Source organism: Rhamphochromis sp. 'chilingali' (genome assembly GCF_963969265.1).
Source record: "Rhamphochromis sp. 'chilingali' genome assembly, chromosome: 6".
In the NCBI taxonomy this organism is placed as follows: domain Eukaryota; kingdom Metazoa; phylum Chordata; class Actinopteri; order Cichliformes; family Cichlidae; genus Rhamphochromis; species Rhamphochromis sp. 'chilingali'.
This window is the reverse complement of record NC_137933.1, coordinates 40,591,406-40,616,053: the sequence shown is the minus strand read 5'-3', so window position 1 is coordinate 40,616,053 and position 24,648 is coordinate 40,591,406. Positions and strand designations below refer to the sequence as shown.

The 24,648-nt window shown below is 41.3% G+C and overlaps 1 protein-coding gene across 1 annotated transcript in view; it reads right to left on the bottom strand.

Moving 5' to 3' along the window:
- Positions 1–24,648, bottom strand: part of LOC308398904 (uncharacterized protein) — a 47,285-nt gene that overhangs the window by 17,455 nt on the left and 5,182 nt on the right. The window contains exons 2-28 of the mRNA XM_080885771.1: positions 24,383–24,516; positions 24,160–24,290; positions 21,693–21,810; positions 21,016–21,116; positions 20,894–20,935; positions 20,110–20,193; positions 19,267–19,382; positions 18,120–18,191; positions 17,899–18,049; positions 17,621–17,814; positions 17,179–17,327; positions 16,700–16,750; positions 16,300–16,497; positions 16,065–16,201; positions 15,879–15,983; positions 15,648–15,797; positions 15,390–15,466; positions 11,592–11,663; positions 11,371–11,521; positions 11,093–11,286; positions 10,653–10,801; positions 10,174–10,224; positions 9,907–9,971; positions 9,353–9,457; positions 9,167–9,271; positions 8,936–9,085; positions 8,678–8,754 (exon numbers count right to left, since the gene is read on the bottom strand). Of these exons, the coding sequence (XP_080741897.1) occupies positions 8,678–8,754; positions 8,936–9,085; positions 9,167–9,271; positions 9,353–9,457; positions 9,907–9,971; positions 10,174–10,224; positions 10,653–10,801; positions 11,093–11,286; positions 11,371–11,521; positions 11,592–11,663; positions 15,390–15,466; positions 15,648–15,797; positions 15,879–15,983; positions 16,065–16,201; positions 16,300–16,497; positions 16,700–16,750; positions 17,179–17,327; positions 17,621–17,814; positions 17,899–18,049; positions 18,120–18,191; positions 19,267–19,382; positions 20,110–20,193; positions 20,894–20,935; positions 21,016–21,116; positions 21,693–21,810; positions 24,160–24,290; positions 24,383–24,431 (3,044 nt within the window). The 5' untranslated portion in view covers positions 24,432–24,516. The remainder of the gene's footprint in view (positions 1–8,677; positions 8,755–8,935; positions 9,086–9,166; positions 9,272–9,352; positions 9,458–9,906; positions 9,972–10,173; positions 10,225–10,652; positions 10,802–11,092; positions 11,287–11,370; positions 11,522–11,591; positions 11,664–15,389; positions 15,467–15,647; positions 15,798–15,878; positions 15,984–16,064; positions 16,202–16,299; positions 16,498–16,699; positions 16,751–17,178; positions 17,328–17,620; positions 17,815–17,898; positions 18,050–18,119; positions 18,192–19,266; positions 19,383–20,109; positions 20,194–20,893; positions 20,936–21,015; positions 21,117–21,692; positions 21,811–24,159; positions 24,291–24,382; positions 24,517–24,648) is intronic.

Here is a 24,648-nt window from a genome sequence, read left to right as displayed (position 1 = left end):
AAACACGTAAAAACACGTACAAACTCCAAAACACGTAAAAACACGTACAAACTCCGAAGCACGTAAAAACTCAGAAGCATATAAAAACTCAGAAGCATATAAAAACTCAAAACACGTACAAAAGACAACAGAAGTGCTCCAGGATGCTGGGCGCAGTGTTGAGCCTTTGTTATCTTGTGGCTACACAAGCCAGCAAGTACCAACGACCGGATTTGGTGTGTGGTAATAACAGGTAAATGAACTTTTTTTTAAATTATTTGAATATATATATGAGTGCCTGTGTATAAATACACAAACAATACACACATGCTTTCAATTGTGTAATTTAAGTGATCTAGTAGCTCTGCTTTGGAAGTTCAGTTCATGCTAGAAATGTGTTTTGGAGTTTGTACGTGTTTTGTCTCTAGGGGCCACCGCATATATTTATATATAAACATATATAAATAAAACCACTTGTTTTTATGTTAGTAATTCCTTTTGTGCATAATTTTATATTATTGTTAATAATAAATTAATTAAAGCAACAAAACAACCTGAAGAGCCGGTTCGGAGCCGAAAGAGCCGGCTCTTTTTAGTGAGCCGAACCGAAAGAGCCGGCTCTCTAAAAAGAGCCGGAAATCCCATCACTACACTACACCCATAAAATCGGCTAGTCTGACAGATAAGGAGAAGACGACGGTGGTATGTAAACTGTGTTTTTGTGCTGCGTATTGTTTGTTTGAACGCAGTTTGGATTCTGACCATAGAAGATGTTTTTGTGACACGCCCACCGCTACGTTTGCTATTCGGTTTGGTGTGTGTGTGTGCTGTGGCTCTGCAGGCGTTCACCTGAGTTTGAAGGAATTGCTGTTGCCTTTGTTTTGGATTTTGGCATGCTGCTTATGTTGAATGCTTAAAATGAGTGGATCACAGGCTGCATCTGTTGTTGGATAAACTGAAATTGGATAAGATTAAGGAGTATGCTAGAAGAGAGAATAAAGCGATCAGCAAAGAAGGCACCCACAGCTGTGGCCAAACAGACTGCAACAGATCGGTCTCAGAAGGAGCACCCAACAAACTCCAATGCCACCTTCCTCCCACTATCTGTTAAACTGTTTAAATGGAGTGTGAGGCAGACATGCTAAAACAGTGACCTAAAAGCATTACCAATAAACAATGGGATCAATACATAAATGAAAGAAATGCAGCTGATAAAAAAGCCATAAACTACTTTCATTTGTTTAGTGGTGATTGCCAGTTTAGTTGGGGTTTTTTTGAGACACAGAGAGTGAGAGATCCTGTCCTACATTACTTTAAAAAAGAAGATATTTTCAGAGCTGTTGATATATGAAGCTCTGAGCATTGAGTGTTGCATTGTGAGAGTTTCAGTAAAAAGCCTGCAAATTATTGCATTTATACTGGAGAGCAAAGAAAAATTAAATTCTACTTGTACTATGGAAAATCAGTTTCATAAAAGCTACATAAACAGAGCTGAAGAAGACTGCGTTTGTAAAACTAGCGGTAACGTGTGAGAATTATAAGTTATAAGACTGTTTCTGCTATCGATACAATTTGTGTTGTTAATCCTAAATGATTCACGGTGACAACATCATAAGAACAAGGTCATTTTACTCCACACACACACACATTTGGAAAATCACATAGTTTGACCATAAAAATTCCCAGAATAATTAGTATTTGAGATTGCTGAAGCAACATCACTAAAGAAAAATATCCTTGCGTGTCACTTTCGTTTAAAAATATAAAAAATGTGAAGTTTTTTTTTTGTAAAACATAAAAACATAAAAACAACAAAACTTAAGACCTTAAGAAAGAGATAAAGGATTGAGAAAGTTTATTCATGCAGGTCCATATGACAGAGAATATGCATGTTCTTTTAGTTTTCATATTATTATAATTTATATTTAATTGTGTTGTGGTTTGCAGTGTTTTGTGTTCTTTTCACTTTAAATTTGTGAAAGGAAAAAGCTGAAATTTAAATAGTTAAAACTTGAAATGTGAATAGTTGATTTTTGTATTATATGATTTATTTATTACATTTTATGTGGAGTGAATAAATAAAAGTATATTTACGGTGGCCCCTAGAGACAAAGCACATACAAACTTCAAATCACGTACGAACTCTGAAGCATGTACAAACTCCAAAACACGTAAAAACACGTACAAACTCCAAAACACGTAAAAACACGTACAAACTCCGAAGCACGTAAAAACTCAGAAGCATATAAAAACTCAGAAGCATATAAAAACTCAAAACACGTACAAAAGACAACAGAAGTGCTCCAGGATGCTGGGCGCAGTGTTGAGCCTTTGTTATCTTGTGGCTACACAAGCCAGCAAGTACCAACGACCGGATTTGGTGTGTGGTAATAACAGGTAAATGAACTTTTTTTTAAATTATTTGAATATATATATGAGTGCCTGTGTATAAATACACAAACAATACACACATGCTTTCAATTGTGTAATTTAAGTGATCTAGTAGCTCTGCTTTGGAAGTTCAGTTCATGCTAGAAATGTGTTTTGGAGTTTGTACGTGTTTTGTCTCTAGGGGCCACCGCATATATTTATATATAAACATATATAAATAAAACCACTTGTTTTTATGTTAGTAATTCCTTTTGTGCATAATTTTATATTATTGTTAATAATAAATTAATTAAAGCAACAAAACAACCTGAAGAGCCGGTTCGGAGCCGAAAGAGCCGGCTCTTTTTAGTGAGCCGAACCGAAAGAGCCGGCTCTCTAAAAAGAGCCGGAAATCCCATCACTACACTACACCCATAAAATCGGCTAGTCTGACAGATAAGGAGAAGACGACGGTGGTATGTAAACTGTGTTTTTGTGCTGCGTATTGTTTGTTTGAACGCAGTTTGGATTCTGACCATAGAAGATGTTTTTGTGACACGCCCACCGCTACGTTTGCTATTCGGTTTGGTGTGTGTGTGTGCTGTGGCTCTGCAGGCGTTCACCTGAGTTTGAAGGAATTGCTGTTGCCTTTGTTTTGGATTTTGGCATGCTGCTTATGTTGAATGCTTAAAATGAGTGGATCACAGGCTGCATCTGTTGTTGGATAAACTGAAATTGGATAAGATTAAGGAGTATGCTAGAAGAGAGAATAAAGCGATCAGCAAAGAAGGCACCCACAGCTGTGGCCAAACAGACTGCAACAGATCGGTCTCAGAAGGAGCACCCAACAAACTCCAATGCCACCTTCCTCCCACTATCTGTTAAACTGTTTAAATGGAGTGTGAGGCAGACATGCTAAAACAGTGACCTAAAAGCATTACCAATAAACAATGGGATCAATACATAAATGAAAGAAATGCAGCTGATAAAAAAGCCATAAACTACTTTCATTTGTTTAGTGGTGATTGCCAGTTTAGTTGGGGTTTTTTTGAGACACAGAGAGTGAGAGATCCTGTCCTACATTACTTTAAAAAAGAAGATATTTTCAGAGCTGTTGATATATGAAGCTCTGAGCATTGAGTGTTGCATTGTGAGAGTTTCAGTAAAAAGCCTGCAAATTATTGCATTTATACTGGAGAGCAAAGAAAAATTAAATTCTACTTGTACTATGGAAAATCAGTTTCATAAAAGCTACATAAACAGAGCTGAAGAAGACTGCGTTTGTAAAACTAGCGGTAACGTGTGAGAATTATAAGTTATAAGACTGTTTCTGCTATCGATACAATTTGTGTTGTTAATCCTAAATGATTCACGGTGACAACATCATAAGAACAAGGTCATTTTACTCCACACACACACACATTTGGAAAATCACATAGTTTGACCATAAAAATTCCCAGAATAATTAGTATTTGAGATTGCTGAAGCAACATCACTAAAGAAAAATATCCTTGCATGTCACTTTCGTTTAAAAATATAAAAAATGTGAAGTTTTTTTTTTGTAAAACATAAAAACAACAAAACTTAAGACCTTAAGAAAGAGATAAAGGATTGAGAAAGTTTATTCATGCAGGTCCATATGACAGAGAATATGCATGTTCTTTTAGTTTTCATATTATTATAATTTATATTTAATTGTGTTGTGGTTTGCAGTGTTTTGTGTTCTTTTCACTTTAAATTTGTGAAAGGAAAAAGCTGAAATTTAAATAGTTAAAACTTGAAATGTGAATAGTTGATTTTTGTATTATATGATTTATTTATTACATTTTATGTGGAGTGAATAAATAAAAGTATATTTACGGTGGCCCCTAGAGACAAAGCACATACAAACTTCAAATCACGTACGAACTCTGAAGCATGTACAAACTCCAAAACACGTAAAAACACGTACAAACTCCAAAACACGTAAAAACACGTACAAACTCCGAAGCACGTAAAAACTCAGAAGCATATAAAAACTCAGAAGCATATAAAAACTCAAAACACGTACAAAAGACAACAGAAGTGCTCCAGGATGCTGGGCGCAGTGTTGAGCCTTTGTTATCTTGTGGCTACACAAGCCAGCAAGTACCAACGACCGGATTTGGTGTGTGGTAATAACAGGTAAATGAACTTTTTTTTAAATTATTTGAATATATATATGAGTGCCTGTGTATAAATACACAAACAATACACACATGCTTTCAATTGTGTAATTTAAGTGATCTAGTAGCTCTGCTTTGGAAGTTCAGTTCATGCTAGAAATGTGTTTTGGAGTTTGTACGTGTTTTGTCTCTAGGGGCCACCGCATATATTTATATATAAACATATATAAATAAAACCACTTGTTTTTATGTTAGTAATTCCTTTTGTGCATAATTTTATATTATTGTTAATAATAAATTAATTAAAGCAACAAAACAACCTGAAGAGCCGGTTCGGAGCCGAAAGAGCCGGCTCTTTTTAGTGAGCCGAACCGAAAGAGCCGGCTCTCTAAAAAGAGCCGGAAATCCCATCACTACACTACACCCATAAAATCGGCTAGTCTGACAGATAAGGAGAAGACGACGGTGGTATGTAAACTGTGTTTTTGTGCTGCGTATTGTTTGTTTGAACGCAGTTTGGATTCTGACCATAGAAGATGTTTTTGTGACACGCCCACCGCTACGTTTGCTATTCGGTTTGGTGTGTGTGTGTGCTGTGGCTCTGCAGGCGTTCACCTGAGTTTGAAGGAATTGCTGTTGCCTTTGTTTTGGATTTTGGCATGCTGCTTATGTTGAATGCTTAAAATGAGTGGATCACAGGCTGCATCTGTTGTTGGATAAACTGAAATTGGATAAGATTAAGGAGTATGCTAGAAGAGAGAATAAAGCGATCAGCAAAGAAGGCACCCACAGCTGTGGCCAAACAGACTGCAACAGATCGGTCTCAGAAGGAGCACCCAACAAACTCCAATGCCACCTTCCTCCCACTATCTGTTAAACTGTTTAAATGGAGTGTGAGGCAGACATGCTAAAACAGTGACCTAAAAGCATTACCAATAAACAATGGGATCAATACATAAATGAAAGAAATGCAGCTGATAAAAAAGCCATAAACTACTTTCATTTGTTTAGTGGTGATTGCCAGTTTAGTTGGGGTTTTTTTGAGACACAGAGAGTGAGAGATCCTGTCCTACATTACTTTAAAAAAGAAGATATTTTCAGAGCTGTTGATATATGAAGCTCTGAGCATTGAGTGTTGCATTGTGAGAGTTTCAGTAAAAAGCCTGCAAATTATTGCATTTATACTGGAGAGCAAAGAAAAATTAAATTCTACTTGTACTATGGAAAATCAGTTTCATAAAAGCTACATAAACAGAGCTGAAGAAGACTGCGTTTGTAAAACTAGCGGTAACGTGTGAGAATTATAAGTTATAAGACTGTTTCTGCTATCGATACAATTTGTGTTGTTAATCCTAAATGATTCACGGTGACAACATCATAAGAACAAGGTCATTTTACTCCACACACACACACATTTGGAAAATCACATAGTTTGACCATAAAAATTCCCAGAATAATTAGTATTTGAGATTGCTGAAGCAACATCACTAAAGAAAAATATCCTTGCGTGTCACTTTCGTTTAAAAATATAAAAAATGTGAAGTTTTTTTTTTGTAAAACATAAAAACATAAAAACAACAAAACTTAAGACCTTAAGAAAGAGATAAAGGATTGAGAAAGTTTATTCATGCAGGTCCATATGACAGAGAATATGCATGTTCTTTTAGTTTTCATATTATTATAATTTATATTTAATTGTGTTGTGGTTTGCAGTGTTTTGTGTTCTTTTCACTTTAAATTTGTGAAAGGAAAAAGCTGAAATTTAAATAGTTAAAACTTGAAATGTGAATAGTTGATTTTTGTATTATATGATTTATTTATTACATTTTATGTGGAGTGAATAAATAAAAGTATATTTACGGTGGCCCCTAGAGACAAAGCACATACAAACTTCAAATCACGTACGAACTCTGAAGCATGTACAAACTCCAAAACACGTAAAAACACGTACAAACTCCAAAACACGTAAAAACACGTACAAACTCCGAAGCACGTAAAAACTCAGAAGCATATAAAAACTCAGAAGCATATAAAAACTCAAAACACGTACAAAAGACAACAGAAGTGCTCCAGGATGCTGGGCGCAGTGTTGAGCCTTTGTTATCTTGTGGCTACACAAGCCAGCAAGTACCAACGACCGGATTTGGTGTGTGGTAATAACAGGTAAATGAACTTTTTTTTAAATTATTTGAATATATATATGAGTGCCTGTGTATAAATACACAAACAATACACACATGCTTTCAATTGTGTAATTTAAGTGATCTAGTAGCTCTGCTTTGGAAGTTCAGTTCATGCTAGAAATGTGTTTTGGAGTTTGTACGTGTTTTGTCTCTAGGGGCCACCGCATATATTTATATATAAACATATATAAATAAAACCACTTGTTTTTATGTTAGTAATTCCTTTTGTGCATAATTTTATATTATTGTTAATAATAAATTAATTAAAGCAACAAAACAACCTGAAGAGCCGGTTCGGAGCCGAAAGAGCCGGCTCTTTTTAGTGAGCCGAACCGAAAGAGCCGGCTCTCTAAAAAGAGCCGGAAATCCCATCACTACACTACACCCATAAAATCGGCTAGTCTGACAGATAAGGAGAAGACGACGGTGGTATGTAAACTGTGTTTTTGTGCTGCGTATTGTTTGTTTGAACGCAGTTTGGATTCTGACCATAGAAGATGTTTTTGTGACACGCCCACCGCTACGTTTGCTATTCGGTTTGGTGTGTGTGTGTGCTGTGGCTCTGCAGGCGTTCACCTGAGTTTGAAGGAATTGCTGTTGCCTTTGTTTTGGATTTTGGCATGCTGCTTATGTTGAATGCTTAAAATGAGTGGATCACAGGCTGCATCTGTTGTTGGATAAACTGAAATTGGATAAGATTAAGGAGTATGCTAGAAGAGAGAATAAAGCGATCAGCAAAGAAGGCACCCACAGCTGTGGCCAAACAGACTGCAACAGATCGGTCTCAGAAGGAGCACCCAACAAACTCCAATGCCACCTTCCTCCCACTATCTGTTAAACTGTTTAAATGGAGTGTGAGGCAGACATGCTAAAACAGTGACCTAAAAGCATTACCAATAAACAATGGGATCAATACATAAATGAAAGAAATGCAGCTGATAAAAAAGCCATAAACTACTTTCATTTGTTTAGTGGTGATTGCCAGTTTAGTTGGGTTTTTTTTGAGACACAGAGAGTGAGAGATCCTGTCCTACATTACTTTAAAAAAGAAGATATTTTCAGAGCTGTTGATATATGAAGCTCTGAGCATTGAGTGTTGCATTGTGAGAGTTTCAGTAAAAAGCCTGCAAATTATTGCATTTATACTGGAGAGCAAAGAAAAATTAAATTCTACTTGTACTATGGAAAATCAGTTTCATAAAAGCTACATAAACAGAGCTGAAGAAGACTGCGTTTGGCCTATTGTTGCAGAATAAGCAGATTTCTTTGTGTCTTTAATTAAACAAGCGGCGCACAACTTTAGGCTCTACAGCATAGGTGTCAAACTCTGGCCCGTGGGCCAAATTTGGCCCACAGACTAATTACATTTGGCCCGCGAAGCCATACCAAATTACTATCAGAGCTGGCCTACTGGTATTATACAGCTAATATATATATTGTTTAGTATTAAGCTTTGCTTGTTCCATATTCAGTTTTTCAGCAAAACTTGTTTGAGTCCATAAGAAAAGATTCATTCTTATATCTGGAGGAAGATTTTTTTTTTTTCAATAAATATTAACGTTAGCCCGCGACCTTGTTCCAGTTTTGAATTTTGGCCCACTGTGTATCTGAGTTTGACACCCCTGCTCTACAGTAATTAGTCATTTAACTTGACTGGATAGATGTGTGAAACTCTCCTCCCTGAGGAGCAGCCAAGCCAAGGTGTGACTTAGGGTTCTCACAAAGATGTAGAAACGGGTTTGTGTGTGTGAGTGTGTACCTGTTTAGACAGCTTTGTAGGACCGAAACTTGAAATGTTACTATACTTGTGGGGACCAACAGTCACCTGTGAGGACAAAGTGCCTGTCCCCACGAGCTTGAATGCATTATTGAGGCTCAAATCCTCAGGGTTACGAGTAGGCGTTCATTTTTCATGGTTTGGGTAAGCGGCTCTCTAAAGCATGATGTCAATGAGATGTCCTCACTAAGATATGAAAACGAGTGTGTGTGTGTGAGACTCACGGCTGGGGGTTGATGATGTTCAGGATGTCCACGACTATGGACGGATCATTCATGGAGACGGCGGTGTCAAGAGCGATCTGCACACAAACAAAGAGCAGTTTGAAAATATTTTGATTGACACAAACGAACTGAAAACAAAACAATAAAAGAAGGAGCTGCATGAATGAGCTGCCCGGCTGTATCCGGGCAGAAGACCGCCAAACGGTCATGACCTTCTCACACACGTGCGAGCTGCTGGTACCGGTGTGTCAGCCTCACCTTGATGCCGTCTCGGGTCCACACCCCTCGGACCGTCTGCAGGTTCTTCAGTCGGCTGCTCAGCGTCACACACATGGTCTCGTGACCCTTCTTCATCTGGGTCAGGGCCTCCTCGTCACTCAGGGCTCCAGATCTGTGGTTGGGTGAAGACTGACCGACCACACACGTTCAGCTTTATTCTCATCATCAAAGCTGTCGCGAGAATCTAAAAACACTGACGCGTGCACTCACGGGCAGGAAGTCGGCCACGTTCAGCCTGATGGTCTCGTGACCCTTCTTCATCTGGGTCAGGGCCTCCTCGTCACTCAGGGCTCCAGATCTGTGGTTGGGTGAAGACTGACCGACCACACACGTTCAGCTTTATTCTCATCATCAAAGCTGTCGCGAGAATCTAAAAACACTGACGCGTGCACTCACGGGCAGGAAGTCGGCCACGTTCAGCCTGATGGTCTCGTGACCCTTCTTCATCTGGGTCAGGGCCTCCTCGTCACTCAGGGCTCCAGATCTGTGGTTGGGTGAAGACTGACCGACCACACACGTTCAGCTTTATTCTCATCATCAAAGCTGTCGCGAGAATCTAAAAACACTGACGCGTGCACTCACGGGCAGGAAGTCGGCCACGTTCAGCCCGATGGTCTCGTGACCCTTCTTCATCTGGGTCAGGGCCTTATTACAAAATAATTTCTCACACATCATTTTAGTTGTTAATTTAGACTCATAAAACCTCTCATATAACCGCACTCAGACCAAAGTCACACAGCTGTTAAAGGTTTTAGATGGTTTTGAATTAAACCGATTTTCTGAAGACAAAGAAAAATCTTTAACTAAAGAAAGAGAAAACCGAGCGGCTGGAGGACTACTTTGTTGTAAACAGCAGGTATTTGAGCTCTGATAGGTTCGTTGCATTTATAGTCCGCTGTCCTAAGGCGTCCATGTTTCCACACAGACACACGGCTGCTGCGTTCACTGACCTGCTGTTTATCAGGAAAATGAGTCTTTATGTCCTTCAGCTGCCGGCTGATCGCCAAAATGGACTCTGAGCAGAAGAAGAAATCATCAGGAAACGACCCAGTAACCACAAAACAGGAGCTGAAACACCTCTGTCGTGTGTTTTTGTGTCGTGTGTTTTTCACTGTCGAACACGTGATTTATTGTTCGTGTTTCATCTATAAACTGACACGTCGGAGGCGCGTCGTCTCCTGATGTCTCACAGAAACGTGAAGCTGTGCTGGACTCACCGTCCTCTGGAGGAGCGGGAAAAGGCTCCGACATCTTAGGAGGAGTGCGAGCTGGAAGAGAGGAGAACGAGGAGCTCAGACTGCAAAATAAATGTGACGACATGAAAACAAAAGAAGAAATGACGAGAGTGTCTTTGTCCTCATTAGGATGAATATTTTAAAAAGGCACAAAGAACCAATCAGATCCTCCCATCCTGTTTGGCTCTTACAGCGAGTAATGTTTACTCCTCTCACTTTTCAAATATGGCCTGCTTCTCAAAATCAGCCAGAGCAGAACTGATGGCGATGCTGCAGGTGGATCAACAGGTGAGGAAATAGAAGCTTTCGGGGAAACTAAACACAGATTTTGTTGGTGCAGTGTTGATTAAAGATGAACTCAGCGTCCTTTTCAATAGCAATATTTCACAGATCTCGTTGTATGTACGTATAACTGTATTCTTTATTCAACATCTGAGCTGCGATGCTCCGGGTCCACCTACAGATGGCGCTCTTTGGCTGGAAGATGGCCTTGTAGTCCTCGGCGTTGTGGATCTCAGCAGACGACAGCTTCTCGTCCGCCTCGTCCTCGCTAGGGCTCCGCCTCTCCCCTTCGGGGCTCCGCCTGTCAGACTCTGAACGGTGCTTCAACCTGATGACATCACAAACATTTGTTTGTTTTTAGAAGAAAAACTGCAAATTTTTTACTTTATTTACTTTTATTAAAGAATCTGGAAGCGAAACTTTTCCACTGAAGTCAAATAAGATTATATATATATATATATATATATATATATATATATATATATATATATATATATATATGACATGTGATCTGAGTGTTTGATGAATGAAACCAGTGGCTCATGTATAAAACTTTAAATCCAGGAGTCAGTACTTGCAGTATCTGGAGTATTTTCTCCTGTCTCTCAGTGTGCCGTACCTCTGCGATCTGCAGGTGGTCGTGGGTCTCTCGTAGTTCTTTCGCAGTGCCGCTCCTTTGGGGTCCTTCTTCGGCTCTGTGAGCGGCTGGTCGTCCTGGATGATCCCCTGGATCACGGCGCCACCGCTCTTCTTTACCCTCTTCAGATCGACCACGTAGGACGACACACTCGACAGCTGATGAGACACGCCGATCTGACATGTGGAGAAGGTGGAAGATTAAGATTACCTAAAACTTCTGCACAGTACTGTTACTGAGCGGTGGGCGGAGCTACACACCAGCTGCTGGTTGCAGATGGCGAGGTCAGACACCTTTCCCCAGCTCACCGGCACCGCGTCAAAGCAGCGGTCCGGTTCCCAGCCGAAGACCCGCAGCGAGTCCGTGGCGCCGCTGTACAGGCAGGAGCCATCTGGGCTAAAACATATACACCTGAAACCACAGGGACAGGGGTCAGAGGTCACATTCCAGTTACACCCTGCTGCAACGGGGAAAAACTCACCTGACCGGAGTCGTGTCGCCCTCCAACGAGCCGATCATCGTAAACTTCTCCAGATCCCACAGCTTGATGGTCCTGCAAGCACATGCAGAGTTCATACAGCTGCAGCTCATTAGAGACACCTGTAGGTGTTTTATAGTGTCAGGTGAAGACGCTACAACACGGCTGAGGAACAGGAAGAGACCTCCAACAGATCCACGGTCAGCAGTGACAAGTCAGTAAATGAGGAGAAAGAGAAAAGAGGAACGAAACACGAACAAAAGAGGGAGTGGAGGGCAAAGTGCACCTCTCAGTGCATCATGGGAAGTCCCCAGGAACCTGAGGGATGGTTAGGGTCGCCTAACCCAGCTCTAACTACAAGCTAAGCTAAAGACATTTTTATAATTAATTGAAGAAAGTATGTGTTTGAGTCACTTCTTATTCTCATAAATGAGAGTAAGATTTATTCCATCAATAAACTGTTTGAGATAAAAATGACCCTGCTCCCTGTTCTGTCACTAAAACAGGCCAAAACCTACAAAATGTCTCATTTCTTTGAAGTGACACATTCAAAGCTTTAACGGCTCCATCACGATCACATGACAATCGGAAAATCAGGCCACAAACTACAGCTTTGCTTGCTGGTGTAACTTATAAACTGTCTCTAACACCAGGTCGATGTCCTCAAATTAAACATAATAATCAATTTAAGTGATTCATGTTGGAATACTTATTTATACTTCATATGCAAAAATAAAGAAATGATTAAATACTGAGTGCATTTGCTGGTTGTGTTGGAGAAAGGATGAGTTATTATTTCCATTTTATTATATTTATATTATATTTCCTGTTTACTTTTAGTTATAAATGTATGATTTAGTGGCACATGCAGAGGACATGTAGAAGACACAGGACATGTATGTGAAAAAAAGTAAAAGAATTTCAGACTAAAAGAAATGTTACATTTAAAAAAATGCCACAAACAATCAAACTCAGCACCAAAATAAAATCTTGGCGGCACAGAGAGAGGACAACCTCGCGCACACACACATTTGGAAAATCACATAGTTTGACCATAAAAATTCCCAGAATAATTAGTATTTGAGATTGCTGAAGCAACATCACTAAAGAAAAATATCCTTGCATGTCACTTTCGTTTAAAAATATAAAAAATGTGAAGTTTTTTTTTTTGTAAAACATAAAAACATAAAAACAACAAAACTTAAGACCTTAAGAAAGAGATAAAGGATTGAGAAAGTTTATTCATGCAGGTCCATATGACAGAGAATATGCATGTTCTTTTAGTTTTCATATTATTATAATTTATATTTAATTGTGTTGTGGTTTGCAGTGTTTTGTGTTCTTTTCACTTTAAATTTGTGAAAGGAAAAAGCTGAAATTTAAATAGTTAAAACTTGAAATGTGAATAGTTGATTTTTGTATTATATGATTTATTTATTACATTTTATGTGGAGTGAATAAATAAAAGTATATTTACGGTGGCCCCTAGAGACAAAGCACATACAAACTTCAAATCACGTACGAACTCTGAAGCATGTACAAACTCCAAAACACGTAAAAACACGTACAAACTCCAAAACACGTAAAAACACGTACAAACTCCGAAGCACGTAAAAACTCAGAAGCATATAAAAACTCAGAAGCATATAAAAACTCAAAACACGTACAAAAGACAACAGAAGTGCTCCAGGATGCTGGGCGCAGTGTTGAGCCTTTGTTATCTTGTGGCTACACAAGCCAGCAAGTACCAACGACCGGATTTGGTGTGTGGTAATAACAGGTAAATGAACTTTTTTTTAAATTATTTGAATATATATATGAGTGCCTGTGTATAAATACACAAACAATACACACATGCTTTCAATTGTGTAATTTAAGTGATCTAGTAGCTCTGCTTTGGAAGTTCAGTTCATGCTAGAAATGTGTTTTGGAGTTTGTACGTGTTTTGTCTCTAGGGGCCACCGCATATATTTATATATAAACATATATAAATAAAACCACTTGTTTTTATGTTAGTAATTCCTTTTGTGCATAATTTTATATTATTGTTAATAATAAATTAATTAAAGCAACAAAACAACCTGAAGAGCCGGTTCGGAGCCGAAAGAGCCGGCTCTTTTTAGTGAGCCGAACCGAAAGAGCCGGCTCTCTAAAAAGAGCCGGAAATCCCATCACTACACTACACCCATAAAATCGGCTAGTCTGACAGATAAGGAGAAGACGACGGTGGTATGTAAACTGTGTTTTTGTGCTGCGTATTGTTTGTTTGAACGCAGTTTGGATTCTGACCATAGAAGATGTTTTTGTGACACGCCCACCGCTACGTTTGCTATTCGGTTTGGTGTGTGTGTGTGCTGTGGCTCTGCAGGCGTTCACCTGAGTTTGAAGGAATTGCTGTTGCCTTTGTTTTGGATTTTGGCATGCTGCTTATGTTGAATGCTTAAAATGAGTGGATCACAGGCTGCATCTGTTGTTGGATAAACTGAAATTGGATAAGATTAAGGAGTATGCTAGAAGAGAGAATAAAGCGATCAGCAAAGAAGGCACCCACAGCTGTGGCCAAACAGACTGCAACAGATCGGTCTCAGAAGGAGCACCCAACAAACTCCAATGCCACCTTCCTCCCACTATCTGTTAAACTGTTTAAATGGAGTGTGAGGCAGACATGCTAAAACAGTGACCTAAAAGCATTACCAATAAACAATGGGATCAATACATAAATGAAAGAAATGCAGCTGATAAAAAAGCCATAAACTACTTTCATTTGTTTAGTGGTGATTGCCAGTTTAGTTGGGTTTTTTTTGAGACACAGAGAGTGAGAGATCCTGTCCTACATTACTTTAAAAAAGAAGATATTTTCAGAGCTGTTGATATATGAAGCTCTGAGCATTGAGTGTTGCATTGTGAGAGTTTCAGTAAAAAGCCTGCAAATTATTGCATTTATACTGGAGAGCAAAGAAAAATTAAATTCTACTTGTACTATGGAAAATCAGTTTCATAAAAGCTACATAAACAGAGCTGAAGAAGACTGCGTTTGGCCTATTGTTGCAGAATAAGCAGATTTCTTTGTGTCTTTAATTAAACAAGCGGCGCACAACTTTAGGCTCTACAGCATAGGTGTCAAACTCTGGCCCGTGGGCCAAATTTGGCCCACAGACTAATTACATTTGGCCCGCGAAGCCATACCAAATTACTATCAGAGCTGGCCTACTGGTATTATACAGCTAATATATATATTGTTTAGTATTAAGCTTTGCTTGTTCCATATTCAGTTTTTCAGCAAAACTTGTTTGAGTCCATAAGAAAAGATTCATTCTTATATCTGGAGGAAGATTTTTTTTTTTTCAATAAATATTAACGTTAGCCCGCGACCTTGTTCCAGTTTTGAATTTTGGCCCACTGTGTATCTGAGTTTGACACCCCTGCTCTACAGTAATTAGTCATTTAACTTGACTGGATAGATGTGTGAAACTCTCCTCCCTGAGGAGCAGCCAAGCCAAGGTGTGACTTAGGGTTCTCACAAAGATGTAGAAACGGGTTTGTGTGTGTGAGTGTGTACCTGTTTAGACAGCTTTGTAGGACCGAAACTTGAAATGTTACTATACTTGTGGGGACCAACAGTCACCTGTGAGGACAAAGTGCCTGTCCCCACGAGCTTGAATGCATTATTGAGGCTCAAATCCTCAGGGTTACGAGTAGGCGTTCATTTTTCATGGTTTGGGTAAGCGGCTCTCTAAAGCATGATGTCAATGAGATGTCCTCACTAAGATATGAAAACGAGTGTGTGTGTGTGAGACTCACGGCTGGGGGTTGATGATGTTCAGGATGTCCACGACTATGGACGGATCATTCATGGAGACGGCGGTGTCAAGAGCGATCTGCACACAAACAAAGAGCAGTTTGAAAATATTTTGATTGACACAAACGAACTGAAAACAAAACAATAAAAGAAGGAGCTGCATGAATGAGCTGCCCGGCTGTATCCGGGCAGAAGACCGCCAAACGGTCATGACCTTCTCACACACGTGCGAGCTGCTGGTACCGGTGTGTCAGCCTCACCTTGATGCCGTCTCGGGTCCACACCCCTCGGACCGTCTGCAGGTTCTTCAGTCGGCTGCTCAGCGTCACACACATGGTCTCGTGACCCTTCTTCATCTGGGTCAGGGCCTCCTCGTCACTCAGGGCTCCAGATCTGTGGTTGGGTGAAGACTGACCGACCACACACGTTCAGCTTTATTCTCATCATCAAAGCTGTCGCGAGAATCTAAAAACACTGACGCGTGCACTCACGGGCAGGAAGTCGGCCACGTTCAGCCTGATGGTCTCGTGACCCTTCTTCATCTGGGTCAGGGCCTCCTCGTCACTCAGGGCTCCAGATCTGTGGTTGGGTGAAGACTGACCGACCACACACGTTCAGCTTTATTCTCATCATCAAAGCTGTCGCGAGAATCTAAAAACACTGACGCGTGCACTCACGGGCAGGAAGTCGGCCACGTTCAGCCTGATGGTCTCGTGACCCTTCTTCATCTGGGTCAGGGCCTTATTACAAAATAATTTCTCACACATCATTTTAGTTGTTAATTTAGACTCATAAAACCTCTCATATAACCGCACTCAGACCAAAGTCACACAGCTGTTAAAGGTTTTAGATGGTTTTGAATTAAACCGATTTTCTGAAGACAAAGAAAAATCTTTAACTAAAGAAAGAGAAAACCGAGCGGCTGGAGGACTACTTTGTTGTAAACAGCAGGTATTTGAGCTCTGATAGGTTCGTTGCATTTATAGTCCGCTGTCCTAAGGCGTCCATGTTTCCACACAGACACACGGCTGCTGCGTTCACTGACCTGCTGTTTATCAGGAAAATTAGACTTGATGTCCTTCAGCTGCCGGCTGATCGCCAAAATGGACTCTGAGCAGAAGAAGAAATCATCAGGAAACGACCCAGTAACCACAAAACAGGAGCTGAAACACCTCTGTCGTGTGTTTTTGTGTCGTGTGTTTTTCACTGTCGAACACGTGATTTATTGTTCGTGTTTCATCTATAAACTGACACGTCGGAGGCGCGTCGTCTCCTGATGTCTCACAGAAACGTGAAGCTGTGCTGGACTCACCGTCCTCTGGAGGAGCGGGAAAAGGCTCCGACATCTTAGGAGGAGTGCGAGCTGGAAGAGAGGAGAACGAGGAGCTCAGACTGCAAAATAAATGTGACGACATGAAAACAAAAGAAGAAATGACGAGAGTGTCTTTGTCCTCATTAGGATGAATATTTTAAAAAGGCACAAAGAACCAATCAGATCCTCCCATCCTGTTTGGCTCTTACAGCGAGTAATGTTTACTCCTCTCACTTTTCAAATATGGCCTGCTTCTCAAAATCAGCCAGAGCAGAACTGATGGCGATGCTGCAGGTGGATCAACAGGTGAGGAAATAGAAGCTTTCGGGGAAACTAAACACAGATTTTGTTGGTGCAGTGTTGATTAAAGATGAACTCAGCGTCCTTTTCAATAGCAATATTTCACAGATCTCGTTGTATGTACGTATAACTGTATTCTTTATTCAACATCTGAGCTGCGATGCTCCGGGTCCACCTACAGATGGCGCTCTTTGGCTGGAAGATGGCCTTGTAGTCCTCGGCGTTGTGGATCTCAGCAGACGACAGCTTCTCGTCCGCCTCGTCCTCGCTAGGGCTCCGCCTCTCCCCTTCGGGGCTCCGCCTGTCAGACTCTGAACGGTGCTTCAACCTGATGACATCACAAACATTTGTTTGTTTTTAGAAGAAAAACTGCAAATTTTTTACTTTATTTACTTTTATTAAAGAATCTGGAAGCGAAACTTTTCCACTGAAGTTAAATAAGATTATATATATATATATATATATATATATATATATATATATATATATATATATATATATATGACATGTGATCTGAGTGTTTGATGAATGAAACCAGTGGCTCATGTATAAAACTTTAAATCCAGGAGTCAGTACTTGCAGTATCTGGAGTATTTTCTCCTGTCTCTCAGTGTGCCGTACCTCTGCGATCTGCAGGTGGTCGTGGGTCTCTCGTAGTTCTTTCGCAGTGCCGCTCCTTTGGGGTCCTTCTTCGGCTCTGTGAGCGGCTGGTCGTCCTGGATGATCCCCTGGATCACGGCGCCACCGCTCTTCTTTACCCTCTTCAGATCGACCACGTAGGACGACACACTCGACAGCTGATGAGACACGCCGATCTGACATGTGGAGAAGGTGGAAGATTAAGATTACCTAAAACTTCTGCACAGTACTGTTACTGAGCGGTGGGCGGAGCTACACACCAGCTGCTGGTTGCAGATGGCGAGGTCAGACACCTTTCCCCAGCTCACCGGCACCGCGTCAAAGCAGCGGTCCGGTTCCCAGCCGAAGACCCGCAGCGAGTCCGTGGCGCCGCTGTACAGGCAGGAGCCATCTGGGCTAAAACATATACACCTGAAACCACAGGGACAGGGGTCAGAGGTCACATTCCAGTTACACCCTGCTGCAACGGGGAAAAACTCACCTGACCGGAGTCGTGTCGCCCTCCAACGAGCCGATCATCGTAAACTTCTCCAGATCCCACAGCTTGATGGTCCTGCAAGCACATGCAGAGTTCATACAGCTGCAGCTCATTAGAGACACCTGTAGGTGTTTTATAGTGTCAGGTGAAGACGCTACAACACGGCTGAGGAACAGGAAGAGACCTCCAACAGATCCACGGTCAGCAGTGACAAGTCAGTAAATGAGGAGAAAGAGAAAAGAGGAACGAAACACGAACAAAAGAGGGAGTGGAGGGCAAAGTGCACCTCTCAGTGCATCATGGGAAGTCCCCAGGAACCTGAGGGATGGTTAGGGTCGCCTAACCCAGCTCTAACTACAAGCTAAGCTAAAGACATTTTTATAATTAATTGAAGAAAGTATGTGTTTGAGTCACTTCTTATTCTCATAAATGAGAGTAAGATTTATTCCATCAATAAACTGTTTGAGATAAAAATGACCCTGCTCCCTGTTCTGTCACTAAAACAGGCCAAAACCTACAAAATGTCTCATTTCTTTGAAGTGACACATTCAAAGCTTTAACGGCTCCATCACGATCACATGACAATCGGAAAATCAGGCCACAAACTACAGCTTTGCTTGCTGGTGTAACTTATAAACTGTCTCTAACACCAGGTCGATGTCCTCAAATTAAACATAATAATCAATTTAAGTGATTCATGTTGGAATACTTATTTATACTTCATATGCAAAAATAAAGAAATGATTAAATACTGAGTGCATTTGCTGGTTGTGTTGGAGAAAGGATGAGTTATTATTTCCATTTTATTATATTTATATTATATTTCCTGTTTACTTTTAGTTATAAATGTATGATTTAGTGGCACATGCAGAGGACATGTAGAAGACACAGGACATGTATGTGAAAAAAAGTAAAAGAATTTCAGACTAAAAGAAATGTTACATTTAAAAAAATGCCACAAACAATCAAACTCAGCACCAAAATAAAATCTTGGCGGCACAGAGAGAGGACAACCTCGCGCAGCCTCTGAGCTTCATGAAACAGAAAAACTAAACGAGCCACAAAGTGTCACAAACACTGATTCCACTCATGAGTCGCTCCTTCAGCTCCGAGCTGCTGCGTCTCGGGCGCTCGGCCTGCGGCGACGTACCTGTCGGAGCTTCCGGAGGCCAGCAGGTACTCGTTGGGGTGGAACTGGACGATGTTGACGGCGGCGGTGTGAGATTTGAATTCCGTGATGGTTTTCCCCTGAGCCAGGTCCCACAGCTGATGGAGACAAGAGGACAGGGCTGAGGTCATCGAACAGGAAGAGAGCAGAGCTCACCTCCTTCAGCCAATCAGAATGAGCGATTTTATTACAGGATGCTGCCGGTTTGATGCTTTCACAGCATTTACAGAATAAACACATCATGTTCACACTTTTAAATTCCCAAGATGCTCTCAAACACCCGAACATCCGACCGCTGCAAATGAAATGAAACTTAATTCTAAACATCGATGAAATGTTAGCCTAACGAGTCGTTACACATCACCAGCTTATTACTTTATTTAAATAAATGTAACTGAACCTGGGTCAAGAAGTGTCCTGAAAACTATTTTAATAGAAAAGATGGATCTTAAAAATCCTAAAACACTGAAGTGATTCAACAGACGGACCTTTTAAAACCATTTTAAAATGTAGAAGAATCTAAAAATGTTGCGATTCAATCGCTCGTTTTATTTTATGGGAACACGTGACTACCAAACATGAACCAGGACCAGCTGGAACATTTTAACGTCTTCCAGCCTTTCTGCACAGTTTCCTGCTGCTGATGTTCTGCTTCACAGTTTACATTCACAGCATCGTGTAACTCCTGCAGGTTATAGTTACTCTGAAGGTTTCTCAGCATCTACTGTTACAGAGTCAGAGTTACCACAACATGTAAGTACCGGGAAAAACAATCCTTAAAATATATTTTTTACATTAAAGGTGAGACGTCAGATCAGGTCGTACCTTGACGGTGCAGTCGTCGCTCGCTGAAGCTAACCACTTCCCATCAGGACTGAAGGCCAAACTCCTCACAGCCTGAGTGTGACCCTGCAACACCAACACTGGTCAGATTTTTGCTATCGAGACTCATGTGAAGCTTTTATTTTGAAGGAAAGTAGAAGCCTTGAGCCTGGTTCTGGAGTTTTTCCTTCCCACTGTCGCCAAAGTGCTCATAGGAGGTCATATGATTGTTGGTTTTTCTCTGTATGTAGATCTTAAAGTATAAAGCGCATTGAGGTGACTGATGTTGTGATTTGGCGCTGCATAAACAAAATTAAATTGAAGTCTCTCAGTTCTTTTAAATGCAATAATCCGTTTACTGTAAGACTCCATAAAAGCTCCGACTGACACAGTTTAATCCGAATCATTCTGAGCGTCCTCGGCTTTGGCGCACAGTGACCACGTGTCTGTGTGTGTTTGTTTTGTATGTGATGGTACAACTGTGGAAAACAAGCATCAGAATGTAGAGCGGGGCTTAAACATCTGAAAAACATCAAAAATCTGTCAGAAACCTGAAAACAATCAGGATTTAGCTTTTCACACGGTGCTGTTTCCAGGTCAGATGAGGTCAACTCATTTGCATAAAAGATCAGATTCCACTGAAGCAAATGTCCACATCACACTTTGTTAGGTCACCACAGGTGTGTTTACCAAATCCACCTGCAGCCACTGTCCACCTGTTAGAAACGTGCACCTGGATTCGAGCAGGATATTAGGAGCCGGCCTGTCATCCTGAGCACAAACTTACCTTATATCTGAACACGTATCCTTTCCTCCGCAAGTCCCACAGCTGACAGCAGAAAAGAAGAGACATTTCATTAGAGCGGATTAAGACTTCAAGGATGTTCTCACACAGGAAAGCACGCCTACCTTAATGTTTGTGTCCATGGAGCTGGAGGCCAGGAAGTCTCCAAAGGGATGGAAGCCCAGGCTGGTGATGTTGGCTTTGTGTCCCATCAGAGTCCTTAAAACTGAGCACAGGAAGCAGCAGGGTCACCTCTTTGCATCTCTTTCTAACTAAGACCCAGCTTAGGTGCATTAAAACGCCTCCGCATGATGGGACGGACGATTATTCTGACTGCGGGGTACAACGTCCTCCGTTACAGCCTGAGACTGAACACTGAGGAAGCTGTATCAATTTTCAAAATAAGAGTAGATGGAAAAATACTACTAATAATAACATATACTCAATCAGACTGATGTACTATATTACAGAGGCTGACATCATGTGGTATGACGGATGTCCTGTGTCCTCGAGGCAGCAGAGGTGGAAGAGCTCATAGCTCAAACTTTGCACTCAGAAATTTAGAAAAAACTCACCACACTAATAAAAAAAAGCAAGTTGATTTTAACATGTTTCAGCTCTTTGTGTGTCATATTTCTAATCGACTGGTTCGCTCACTTCACTTCTCTTTGTCAGTGTGAACCTTACGCTGTCCACCGCTGATCTAAAGCACCTGTGCAGATAAATTACGCACACAGACAGTTTAGAGGCGGTGAAGCTTTGACTAAAAAGCCTCGTAGCCACAGAACAGACAGAGTCTTACTCTTGGCAGCCTCCAGGTCCCAGACTCGTATTGAACCTGACTGCGACCCGGCGGCGACCTGCTCCTCCGACACGTTGAAATGGATAGACTCCACTGGGTTCTTGTGACCAGTCAGACTCTGAGAGGAAACAGTCAGAACAGACATCATCACCTAAAACTGCACCTCGCTCCTTTCTCAAAAACTCAAAACACAGACTGTATATCAAAATGTTAGTGTTAGTGAAGCTGCTGAGGGACACCACGTCACCTGTCAATCACAAAATAAGCCCACCTTCATCTCCTGCTTTATCGTCCCCTGAACACTAATGGAAACCATCATTTCCAAAATGAGCTTCATCTTTTATTCAATAAGACCTGAAAACAGCGACTGAGACCATAAAGCCGTCAGGAAACTGTTTACTGAGCTCAGAGATCAGGTGAGGAGGCGGCTCGTTTTCTCACAGACTTCTATTCACAGTCAGAGGAGTCGCCCCCTGCTGGACATCCATGAAAAACGCAGGTTTAAGCTTCACTTTTCAGAATTCAAATCTACACCCATCCTTTATACAGGGAGTGCAGAATTATTAGGCAAGTTGTATTTTTGAGGAATAATTTTATTATTGAACAACAACCATGTTCTCAATGAACCCAAAAAACTCATTAATATCAAAGCTGAATGTTTGTGGAAGTAGTTTTTAGTTTGTTTGTAGTTTGAGCTATTTTAGGGGGATATCTGTGTGTGCAGGTGACTATTACTGTGCAGAATTATTAGGCAACTTAACAAAAAACAAATATATACCCATTTCAATTATTTATTTTTACCAGTGAAACCAATATAACATCTCCACATTCACAAATATACATTTCTGACATTCAAAAACAAAACAAAAACAAATCAGCGACCAATATAGCCACCTTTCTTTGCAAGGACACTCAAAAGCCTGCCATCCATGGATTCTGTCAGTGTTTTGATCTGTTCACCATCAACATTGCGTGCAGCAGCAACCACAGCCTCCCAGACACTGTTCAGAGAGGTGTACTGTTTTCCCTCCTTGTAAATCTCACATTTGATGATGGACCACAGGTTCTCAATGGGGTTCAGATCAGGTGAACAAGGAGGCCATGTCATTAGTTTTTCTTCTTTTATACCCTTTCTTGCCAGCCACGCTGTGGAGTACTTGGACGCGTGTGATGGAGCATTGTCCTGCATGAAAATCATGTTTTTCTTGAAGGATGCAGACTTCTTCCTGTACCACTGCTTGAAGAAGGTGTCTTCCAGAAACTGGCAGTAGGACTGGGAGTTGAGCTTGACTCCATCCTCAACCCGAAAAGGCCCCACAAGCTCATCTTTGATGATACCAGCCCAAACCAGTACTCCACCTCCACCTTGCTGGCGTCTGAGTGGGACTGGAGCTCTCTGCCCTTTACCAATCCAGCCACGGGCCCATCCATCTGGCCCATCAAGACTCACTCTCATTTCATCAGTCCATAAAACCTTAGAAAAACCAGTCTTGAGATATTTCTTGGCCCAGTCTTGACGTTTCAGCTTGTGTGTCTTGTTCAGTGGTGGTCGTCTTTCAGCCTTTCTTACCTTGGCCATGTCTCTGAGTATTGCACACCTTGTGCTTTTGGGCACTCCAGTGATGTTGCAGCTCTGAAATATGGCCAAACTGGTGGCAAGTGGCATCTTGGCAGCTGCACGCTTGACTTTTCTCAGTTCATGGGCAGTTATTTTGCGCCTTGGTTTTTCCACACGCTTCTTGCGACCCTGTTGACTATTTTGAATGAAACGCTTGATTGTTCGATGATCACGCTTCAGAAGCTTTGCAATTTTGAGACTGCTGCATCCCTCTGCAAGATATCTCACTGTTTTTGACTTTTCTGAGCCTGTCAAGTCCTTCTTTTGACCCATTTTGCCAAAGGAAAGGACTTTGCCTAATAATTATGCACACCTGATATAGGGTGTTGATGTCATCAGACCACACCCCTTCTCATTACAGAGATGCACATCACCTAATATGCTTAATTGGTAGTAGGCTTTCGAGCCTATACAGCTTGGAGTAAGACAACATGCATGAAGAGGATGATGTGGACAAAATACTCATTTGCCTAATAATTCTGCACTCTCTGTATACAGTCTGCGCTCTGCCATGATGTGGTGCACTACACACAACGTAAGAGGTCAGGCAGGTTAGTTTAGTTGGAGGAAGATGGCGAGCAGTGGAGGGGAAACATGAGTCTGTTTAATTCCCATGGAGCGAACTCTGTTTTCATCATTTAACAATCAGAAATGAATCAATAATAAAGATAAAAGCGTGAGGTGGTGACAGGAGAGAGGCAGGTGTGGGCATCATGACCTGCAGACTGCAGAAGAGCAGTAGGTAAAGGATGGGTTCCTTTGAATCTGCTCATGTTTCAGGCCTAAAAAACCTCGACGGAAACCTTAAAAATTAGAAACCCATCGCATTTTGCATTGCGGGGGACTCACCATGATGCAGTTGGCCTTGCTGACGGCCCAGATGTTGACCCTGCAGTCCTCTCCTCCTGTGGCCAGCAGGCGGCCCGAGCTTTTCCCCAGAGCCAGACAGGAAATGGAGCTGGATTGAGCCTCGAACTCCTCTGTACGGCAACAAAGGAGGAACAAATTCAGGTCGGGCTGGGCTGCTGGACAGGAAGGGTGTGATGATCGTTTGAGTAACTTTAATACTCACGAAGGCGCCATGCGATCTTGGTTGTGCTGGAGGCAGCCATACTGGTCATACTGGGAGACTGGCTGCTGTGTTTGACGACCCCGGCTGAGGTTAATTCATGAGACGGACATCAGCTCCTGGTTTAAAATGGAGCACTGTAACAAAAAATAATTTCCCCCAGGGATCAATAAAGTATTCTGATTCTGATTCTGATTTAGTGTTTGCACTGAGCGTCAAACACCTGCAGGAACACAACACAGTGATAAATAAGTGATAGAAGAGATAAG